This window comes from Lithobates pipiens, unplaced genomic scaffold, assembly GCF_037356315.1.
Source record: "Lithobates pipiens isolate NorthernLeopardFrog02 unplaced genomic scaffold, aLitPip1_a1.2 Scaffold_25, whole genome shotgun sequence".
Taxonomy (NCBI): domain Eukaryota; kingdom Metazoa; phylum Chordata; class Amphibia; order Anura; family Ranidae; genus Lithobates; species Lithobates pipiens.
This window is the reverse complement of record NW_027507787.1, coordinates 28,635,428-28,645,847: the sequence shown is the minus strand read 5'-3', so window position 1 is coordinate 28,645,847 and position 10,420 is coordinate 28,635,428. Positions and strand designations below refer to the sequence as shown.

The 10,420-nt window shown below is 40.8% G+C and overlaps 1 protein-coding gene across 1 annotated transcript; it reads right to left on the bottom strand.

Annotated features, from left to right (window-relative positions):
- Positions 1–336: 336 nt before the first annotated feature.
- Positions 337–9,820, bottom strand: LOC143930163 (interferon-induced protein with tetratricopeptide repeats 5-like). The gene is made up of 2 exons (XM_077454189.1): positions 9,690–9,820; positions 337–4,535 (listed from the first exon to the last, which is right to left on the bottom strand). Exons 1-2 carry the CDS (start codon positions 9,806–9,808, stop codon positions 3,092–3,094), a joined length of 1,563 nt encoding a protein of 520 aa, XP_077310315.1. The 5' UTR covers positions 9,809–9,820; the 3' UTR covers positions 337–3,091.
- Positions 9,821–10,420: the final 600 nt, after the last annotated feature.

Sequence of the window (10,420 nt, the reverse complement as noted above, 5' to 3'; positions counted from 1 at the left end):
GGGGAGAGAGACAATAAAATGAGCCTGTTGTTTTGCCTTTCGTGTACAAAGCACAGATTCATTTTAAATATTTTGCAAGCTTATGTGCTGCTATTTATGTCAGATTAGCTACAGAAAATAATAATAATAGAATGTATTATTGGTTGTTGGCAGTAAAGTGTAAGATATCATCCTATAGTAGGAAATCCATCGGTTTGGAATATGTAGAACAACAAATAAAAGATAAAATATAAAAAGGGGGAGAAATAAGGGACAGAGGGGCATTGGGACTTTATATGAAACACACCACTTCTCTTTAATTTCAACAAATAAAAGATATCCTTGTAATGCAATTGCAGTAGTTTATATTGTTTATATTATTAACACAGACAAATTCTTTTATCTCAATGATTTGTTCATTGCAATTTTTATGTAACAACCTTTTTAATATATATTAAGTAAATGTTACAACACAATAAAAACCAGAACAAAACAAGACAGTCAAAAGGTAACAACATGCACTAAATCATTAACGAAAAGTTGAATATTATTGCGCTAATGAGTTTTTGGTCACATGATGATTATTGTTATGTTGCTATTGGGGGAGATTTGCTAAAACTGGTGCATACAGAATCTGGTGCAACTCTGCATAGAAATCAATCAGCTTCCAGTTTTTTCTTTTTGTCAAAGCTTAACCACCTCCCATCCGTGCTATAGCCGAAAGACGGCTACAGCGCTGATCTAATTTGCCGGGAGGGCGTCCACAGATCGGAGTAAGAGGTCGGTCCTTACTCTGATTGGTAGGTGTCACCAATCAGTGTCACCTACCAGTGCCCATCAGTGCCACCTATCAGTGTCACCCATCAGTGCCATCTTATCTGTGCCCATCAGTGCCATCTTATCTGTGCCCATCAGTACCACCTTATCTGTCCCCATCAGTGCCATCTTATCTGTGCCTATCAGTGCCGTCTTATCTGTGCCTATCAGTGCCCATCAGTGCAGCCTATCAGTGCCCACCAGTGCCCAACCATGCCGCCTCATCAGCGCTTATCCATGAAGGAGAAAAATTAAAAGGTTTTTGTTTGTTTAACAAAAAATAAAAACCATGAGGCGGTAAATAAATACCACCAAAAGAGAGCTCTATTTGTGTGAAAAAGAATTATAAAAATTTAATTTGAGTACAGCTTTGTATGACCACGCAATTGTCATTCAAAGTGAGCTAGCGCTGAAAGCTGAAAATCGGTCTGGGCAGGAGGGGGGTTTAAGTGCCCAGTAAGGAAGTGGTTAATAGGACAAGCTGAAGTTATAAGCTGATTGGCGACCATGCACAGCTGCACCAGATTTTAGTAAATCAACCCCAGTGTCTCTTTAACCACTTGCCGACCAGCTCACATACATATATGTCGGCAAAGTGGCTCGTACCCGTACGTCGGCTCCTTTAAGAGCCATAGCAGGCGTGCGCACGCCTGCCCGCCGGCCACCCGCGACTACGGGCACGAGAGCCAGAATGGGGATTCGTATGTGTTAGCACACAAATCCCCATTCTGACAGAAGAGGTTAAACAGATCTGCTGTTCGTAGTAATTACAAACAGCGATATGTCTCCTCCTCCAATCAGTCACATCCTCCCACAGTTAGAAACACACATGAGGGAACAAATTTAACCCCTTGATCGACCCTAGCGTTAAACCCTTCCCTACCAGTGACATTTACACAGAAATCAGTGCATTTTAATAGCACTAATCGCTGTAAAAATGTCAATGGTCCCAAAAAAAGTGTCTAAAGTGTCCAATCTGTCTACCACAATGTCGCAGTCCCACTAAAAATGACAGATTACCGCCATTACTAGTAAAAATAAATAAATACAAATAAAATAAATCTATCCCCTATATTGTAGACACTATAACTTTTATACGAACCAATAAATATGCGCTTATTGCAATTTTTTTTACCAAACATTTGTAGAATACTTATTTCCTAAACAGATGAAGAAATATGTTTGTTTTTTTTTGTTTTTTTAATTTGGAGATATTTAATATAGCAAAACGTGAAAAATATTGTTTTATTTTTTTTTTCAAAATTGTCGCTCTTTTTTTTATAGCACACTAAAAATAAAAACGACAGAGGTGATCAAATACCACCAAAAGAAAGCTCTATTTGTGGGGAAAAAAAAGGACGTCAATTTTGTTTGGGTACAATTTTGCACGACCACAAATTGTCAGTTAAAGTGACGCAGTGCCGTATCGCAAACAATGGCCTGGTCATTAGGGGGGAAAATCTTCTGGGGCTGAAGTCGTATTAAACTACTTATTAACTGTACCAGCTCAGTAATCCAGCATTCATACCTCTAGTACAGTTTTAGAAATGGGAAATAGGATCTGATTGTCTAAGGGGATTAGAGAGAACTTTTTCCTTTCACCGTTTCATAAAATTTATTTAAAATGAATGTCTTACATATTTTATCTAATTTACAGAAAGATTAAATCAGTATACCTTTAAAAGAGTTACATTAATATCAGTCCCATTTTTAGTTAATATCACCAGATTTATGCAATAGGGCCTTTCCAAAATCAAAACAAAGTGTAGTAACCATAACCAGATTTACATTTACAATATTTACAGCAGTTGAATAAAAGGCTATTGCCTAACTAAGCTTAAACCTGCTCCCACCCCCTTTCTAAATCAAATTCTAACTACCCTGTGAAGGGAAGATGCTTATACTTACCTATTCTTGGGGTGCTCCTATCATGTGATCGGCTCCCAGTGGGGGCTTCGGGGAGAGGAGAGACAGCTGACAACAGATGCCTCATAGCAAGCCTATGGGTGATATCACCTCCCAGGCATTTCATTTGTTGTCTGCGATCTCTCCTTTCCCCTGAAGCTGGCCTCTGGGCAGATCATGTGACTGGGATAGAGTGCCCTCAGAATAGGAAAGTATAAGCATCTTCCTTTCACAGCATAATTAGAATAGAATTTAGAAGGGGCGGGAGCAGATTTAAACATAGATAGTCAATAGCCTGAAATTCCCCTTTAAAATCAGATCCAATAATGACCGTTATAGCTTAATGCGGTTAGTGCATTCTCATTTTCTTATTTTGTGGAATATTATATCATCATATTGTGGTCTGCAAAGCAGAACATGCTTCTAAGTACTCCTGGTTGTCTGGCTCCAATAGAAGGGCTTTATTGTAGTACTTAATTGCTGCGATGCCCTGTCCTCTTTGCTGGTGGATGTACCCAAGCAAAGCATATCCAGTGGCATCCATTGAATTTTGGACAATCATGCTTTCAGCAAGGCTTTCCAGTTTTTTTATGGCGTGTTTTCCAAACCATGTTTGACTTTGTATCTCTATCACTTCCTTAAAATGTCTTACTACTTCAGACTCAGATTTTCTACATTTCATTAAATAATATGCCCATTTGTGATGGATCTCTTGTTTCTCTTCACACCTGATATTCTTTATTATCAGAGTTTTGCCAACTACTTCTTTTGCCCTTTGGTAATCATTAATTTTCATGTATACATTAGTCAATAAAATGTGAGCTGCCACAGATGACCTATTTAGCTCCACAGCCTTTTCCGCATAAAATATTGCATTTGCAATTGCTTCAGAATTTTGCTGCATAATGTCATGGGTAGACTGACCCTCTAATGCTTTCGCCACTTTTATAAAACTTTTGTAACAAATGCCAAGTTGATAATGAGCAGCAGAGGATGTAGGAGTTAAACTGAGTACTTTCTTAAACATTGCAATAGCTTTTTGCCTTTGTCCTCTTCTTTTGTAAAATGTTGCCACATATCGAAGAACATATGGGGATTTTGGTTGTTCTTGTAGAGCTTGTTCAATTAACAGAGTTCCTTGATCATAGTTCTTCACATCTAGATATTTCAATGCAAGGAGAGCCTTCAGCACTGTATCTGTGGGATTTAATTTAACAGCTCGTTCCAAGAGTGGAAAAGATTTGTTGTTTTTTTTTCTGTGGAAGCTGAAACCTTCCATTCTATACACAGCCATGGCATGGCCTGAATTCAATTCTGGATCTTCTGGGTCAAGTTCTAGAGCTTTTTCAAAACACTCAGCAGCCCATTGATAGTATTTTCCTGTAAAGGATAAGTAAGTCCAGCCTTGTTCACCATATATATCTAAAAGAAGAGTGTTTTTCTTTGTAGGAGACTCATATTGCTTTAAAATGGTGTCCACCTTTTGAGCATAGGTGAAACACTTGATAAACTGGTTCTGGTGGTAGAAGACCCAAGCAAAGTTAGCATACATGACAGTTGTCCTAACATCTGCATCTTCTGTTACGCTGGACTCTTGGATCTGTGCCTCAGCTTTTTGGAGCTGGAGCAGGGCTTCCTCATGGTCACCTGTAAGATGCTTTAGGTAAGCCAGGAGGTTATACATTCTGTGTTTGAGTGCATCTGGCAAAAACACAACCTGATCATTTAGCCTTTCTTCCACATTATCAATGTCCACATCTTCTCCAAGCAGGTCCCAAGTAAAATGGCATTGAAATTTCAGTAAACGATCCATCAAGGAATTCTTTAAGATGTCACTGAAAAGTTAGAAATAAAAAAATGCATTAAAAATAGCAATATGTCTTTGATTGAAGACATGTTCCAGGGTGATAATTGAGGAGCACTTGATTGTCTAACATACCATAATATATAATAACAACTATATGTCATTCAATCCAAAAACATGTTATTTGGGGTGACAGGGCAATATAAACTAACACACATTTCAGAAAGGGAGTAAAAAATTGCAGAACATTTAGGCCCCTTTCACACTGGGGCGTTTTTAGGGCGCTACAGTGCTAAAAATAGCGCCTGTATAGCGCCTGAAAAAATCTGGCCCTTTCACTCCAGTGTGAAAGCCGGAGGGCTTTCACACTGGAGCGGTGCGCTAGCAGGACGGTGAAAAAAGTCCTGCTAGCCGCATCTTTGGAGCGGTGGAGGAGCGCTCCTAAGCTCCTACCCATTGAAATCAATGGGGCAGCATGTCTATAACGCTGGCAAAGAGGCGCTTTGCGGGCGGTTTTAACCCTTTTTCGGCCAGTAGCGGGGGTTAAATCCGCCTGCTAGCTGCCGCATACTGCCGCTAAAAGGACGGTAAAGCGACGCTAAAAATAGCGCTGATTTACCGCAGATGCCGCTCCTGCCCCAGTGTGAAAGGGGCCTTACTCTCCAGCCTACTAATCTCTTGTGCGTCTTTTCTTATTCAGGGTTTTGTGTTGTTGAATTTACTAGGAGTCAAGCAATGAACAATTTCTGTCTCTCAGTAATCACTGCCATCGATTATCTTTATAGATGTCTGTGAATAAGGTAGTCTTCCTAGTGATCAACAATGTAATCTACAGACCACTAAGTAAGGGGGCATTCCTCCACTGAATCCCAAAGTTAGGGGACACTATCATTTCCACTATTTCTTTTCTCGCCGTTTGTAACATTGATTTAATTTCATGATTACTGATGAAAATTGTTTTGTTTTATAGAGCTGGGAGTTAACAAAAAATTTGATACTTACCTGTAAAATCCATTTCTTTGAGTACATCACGGGACACAGAGCAGCCATATACATTACATTACTACCTGGGTTATTCGGCACTTATAGGTGAATAGACCCTGGTAGAATAACCAAAAACAGAAAGCGATCCCCTGTATAACCCCTCCATACAGGAAGTACTCCAGTTTTGTAGCAAGCAATGAACTCCCAAAAAGAGAGGGGAGGGACCCATGTGTCACGTGATGTACTCAAAGAAATGGATTTTACAGGTAAGTATGAAGAAAAAAATCTAATTTTCTTTCTTCTACATCACGGAACACAGAGCAGCTATATTCAATACTACCTGGGAGCAATAACCTTGAGGGGAGGGAGGCACGCTGTATGAAAACACCATCAGATTTATACAGCAGCCCGCAAGACACTACGGGCAGAAGCCGAGTCCTCTACTGCCTTAACATTCACCTGATAAAATCTTGTGAACATATAAACCGTAGACCAAGTAGCAGCCTTGCAAATTTGCGCCACTGACGCCTGATGGTGAAAAGCCCAGGAGGTTCCAACACCCACCCCTGGTAGAATGAGCTCTAACCCCAAAGGGAGGAGATTTACCTTTCAGGCCATAGGCCTGAGTGATGTAACTGGTGAATCCAAAGTGAAATGGATGCCTTAGAAGCCACCTGACCCTTCTTGGGGCCTTCCAGAAAAACAAAAAACGCATCAGAACTTCTGACCACCCACACCACATCCAAAAGGTGCAACTGCTTCTCTTCTGGTGTGCAAGGCTGGCATAAAAGAGAAGGTAGAACAATGTCCTGATTTAAATGAAATTCAGAAACTACCTTAGGCAAAAAGGACAGAACAGGATGTAGCAGCACTTTATCATGGTGCAAAATCAAACACGGCTCCTTACAGGAAAGGGCCTCCAATTCGGAGAGCCTTCTAACTGAAGTAATTGCAAAGAGAAAAGCCATCTTCCGTGTCAAAAGAACTAACGGAACTTCGTTAATTGTTTCAAAAGCCTGCTCCTGTAGCACCGACAAAACCAAATTCAAATCCCAAGGGCAAAGAGGTGATTTAACGGGAGACAATAAATGAGTCACTGCCTGAAGAAAAGTCTGGACCAAGGAATGTGAAGCCAAAGGCTTCTGGAAGTACATTGATAAGGCTGAAACCTGCCCTTTATTTGTTGTCAAGGCTAATCTTTTATCTAAGCCTGACTGAAGAAAGAGAGAATTCTCTCTACCAAATATCTGCGAGGATGCCAGCTTCTGGACTCACACCATGCAATATACGCCTTCCAAACCCTGTGATAAAACTTCCTGGTGACTGCCGTTCTGGCATTCACCAATGTAGTTACCACTGATCCTGAGATACCACAATCTCCTAGCACCCTGGCTTCAATAGTCCAATAGCCACACTGTCAAATTCAGTGAGCGTAAATTCAGGTGGAATATGCCCTTGTGACAGATCGAGCCACTGCAAATCTCACTACCTCTGGATGCCAGGCTCTCCTGGTCCAGGCCAGAGCTACCAGAATGACTGATGTCATCTCCTCTTGGATCCTGCGCAAAAGATGTGGCAGAAGAGGAATCGGGGGAATGCATAAATCAGGCAAATTTGCATAAACACCTGTGAGTGCAGAGACCATTCTCCTGGATGTATCTGTTGGCGGTTGAGATAATCCGCTTTCCAGTTCTCTACCCCCGGAATGTGGACTGCAGACAGCACTGGCACATGCCTTTCTTCCCAGGATAACACCTGACTGACCTCCATGTGGGACAGACGACTCTTAGTGCCACCCTAATGGTTGACATAGGCCACAGCTGTGCCATTGTCTGTTTGCACCCTTACTGGGTGACCCTGTAACTTTGACGTCCAATAATTCAGCGCAAGGCATATTGCCCACAGCTCTAGCACATTGATGGGCAATCCCTGTTCCTTCATGATTCCCACCACTAGGGGGTGGGGTTAAGTGTATCCTGGGGAGTGATTCTAATGATGATAATGATGGTTATCATTGGGAATCATGTGGTACGACTTGTCATGTGACTCTGATGTCCAAAGTCTGAGGAAAAGTCGCACAAGTGTGAAAGGGGCCTTATACAGAAGATTTCCAATGATAACCATTCATATCTGTGCGATTTCAAGTCGCACCGACTTCAAAGTAGTCCCTGTACTACTTTGGTCCAACTTTGCTGCGAGTTGAGGTCCATAGACCTCAAGTTTACACAGGCATTCCCTGAAATTGCGTTAAAATCATTGCTGCATGATCGTGGTAAAATCATGACTTTCAAGTTGCAGCAGTGTGAAAGGGGCCTTAGGCTGCTGTAGGCTACGTCAGCAGAATGGCTGGGCAAAGTAATGCACCTGTACGTTACTTTGAATTTCCCGCCGTGCGCGCATGCCTGCCGCGAGCTCCGTGACCGCGGACTCGATGTCCACGGGGATACCCGCGATTGTGACATGGAGCTGAAGAACGGGGAGATGCCGATGTAAACACAGCATCTCCCCGTTCTGCCTAGTGACAGGACACTCATCATCTGCTCCCTGTCATCGGGAGCAGTGATCAGTGTCATGTCACTGCTAGCCCATCCCCCAGACAGTTAGAATCACTCCCCAGGATACAGTTAACCCCACCCCCTAGTGGTTAACCCCTTCACTGCCAGTGACATTTTTACAGTAATCAATGCAATTTTATAGCATTGATCACTGTATTAATGGCAATGGTCCCAAAAATGTGTCGAAATTGTCCAACGTGTCTGCTATGATGTCGCAGTCCCAATAAAAATCGCTGCTCGCCACCATTACTGGTGAAAAAAAAAATTATTAATAAAAATGCCATAAAACGATCCCCTATTTGTAGACGCTATAACTTTTGCGCAAACCAAAAATTTAATATATTTTTGGGGGATATTTATTATAGCAAAAAGTAAAACCTAATCCTTTTTTTTTTTCAAAATTGTGACTCTTTTTTTTGTTTATAGCGCAAAAAATAAAAACCGCAGAGGTGATCAAATACCACCAAAAGAAAGCTCTATTGTGAGAAAAAAAAGACACCAATTTTGTTTGGGAGCCACATCACACAACCACACAATTGTCAGTTAAACACAGCACAGTGCCGAATTGCAAGTGCTCTGGTCTTTGGCCAGCCAAATGGTCCGGGGCTTAAGTGGTTAAAAGATCACAATCTCGTTTCACCCCCCCCCCATCCTAATCCAAGCCAAGCTGTCAAAACAAAAAAGCCAACAAATGTTTATCAGCATACCTCAGCGCTGATAGAGAAGAGAAGACATGCAATGGGGTTTATTTACTAAAGGTAAATCCACTTTGCACTACAAGTACAACTTGGAAGTGCAGTCACTGTAGATCTGAGGGGGACATGCAAGGAAAATAAAAAAACAGCATTTTAGCTTGCACATGATTGGATGATAGAAATCAGCAGATCTTCCCCTCATTTCAGATCTTCCCCTCAGATCTACAGCGACTGCACTTCCAAGCGCACTTGTAGTGCAAAGTGGATTTACCTTTAGTAAATAAACCCCAATGCATCAGTCGTTTCTTTTAGATCAAAGGAATGAACCGTCTGTAAATGAGGGCAGTTTAACCACTTAAAGACCAAACCTTTTTCTGACACTTGCTGCTTACAAGGTAAAATCTGTATTATTTTGCTAGAAAATTACTTAGACCCCCCCCCCAAACAATAAATAAATATTTTTAGTAGAGACCCTAGAGAATAAAATGGCAGACGTTGCAATATTTTATGTCACACTGTATTTGCACAGCGGTCTTTCAAATGCAATTTTTAGGGGGGAAAATACACTTCAACTAATTTAAAAAAAAAACGAAACAGTAAAGTTAGCCCGATGTTTTTGTATAATGTGAAAGATGATGTTACGCCGCGAGAATCGTGATCTTTAGTCTAAGCAAAAAAATTGTGATTCTCGTTTTATCTTGAATCGTGCAGCTCTAAAAAGTAGTATGCAAAATTGAAAAAAAAAATCGATATATTGTAATTAAAATTTTTAAATCAAATGAAAAAAATGTCAAGATTATACTGATATATAAAGCAGAACCATGCAAAAAATAAAAAATAAATGCATCGCTTAGCAAAGGATGTCAGAATGTACATAGATATGGCTAGAATATTTAAAGCTGGAGAAAGTCTGGTCACTGCCTGCAATTTGAGTGATAATAATTGATTTACCTCATTCTGAATGGTTTATCTTCGGATGTTCTGTGTTTGCTGTTGTCTGGAGCTTTCTGCTGTACCTGATGGATGAGATTCTCTATATATACAGTTAGAGTCATGCCATGTGACTGCATTCTATGATAGTGAAATGAAAAATGGAAACTGAAACTTGGTGTTTTCAGAGAAATTACACAGGGCTGAGCCAGAGCAGTCCATGCAGCTAATATCAAGTTCTGGGTGGAAGGGAGAATCATTAGAGGGGCTGCTGAGAAAATGTAAACATAGAAAATCTGGGTGCATGAGAGAATAACACACAAATATCACTGTATTATTAAGGATTGCAGAGGTTATAGTTGACACTGACTCTGTATCCTCTGTGACATTTCAATTAAAAAGACTTCAGAACCGTCACTGGTCACAGATTCCCTTGGCAGGCTAAAAAAAAAGTGTTTAGCTGTCTTAAAGAGAAGGTCCACCCTATTTTACAACTTTTGCTCAATCACATTACAGCGATGTATTCAGTTATAAACTGATTTTTTTTTTCTAGTGTACCTGTGTTTTTCTCATGTTCATCTCTGCTTCCTGTATGTGTCCACTGCGGATATGGGCGGGTATTTTACGGTATTCCGTCATTTCCTGTGTACCACACTGTCTCCTGAGAGCTTGTTTCATTGTTCCCAGGAGTCATTGCAGAGGCCTGCCGCAAGTTCTTGCGGGATTTCGAAAGAGGAAGTGACGCGTTTTTT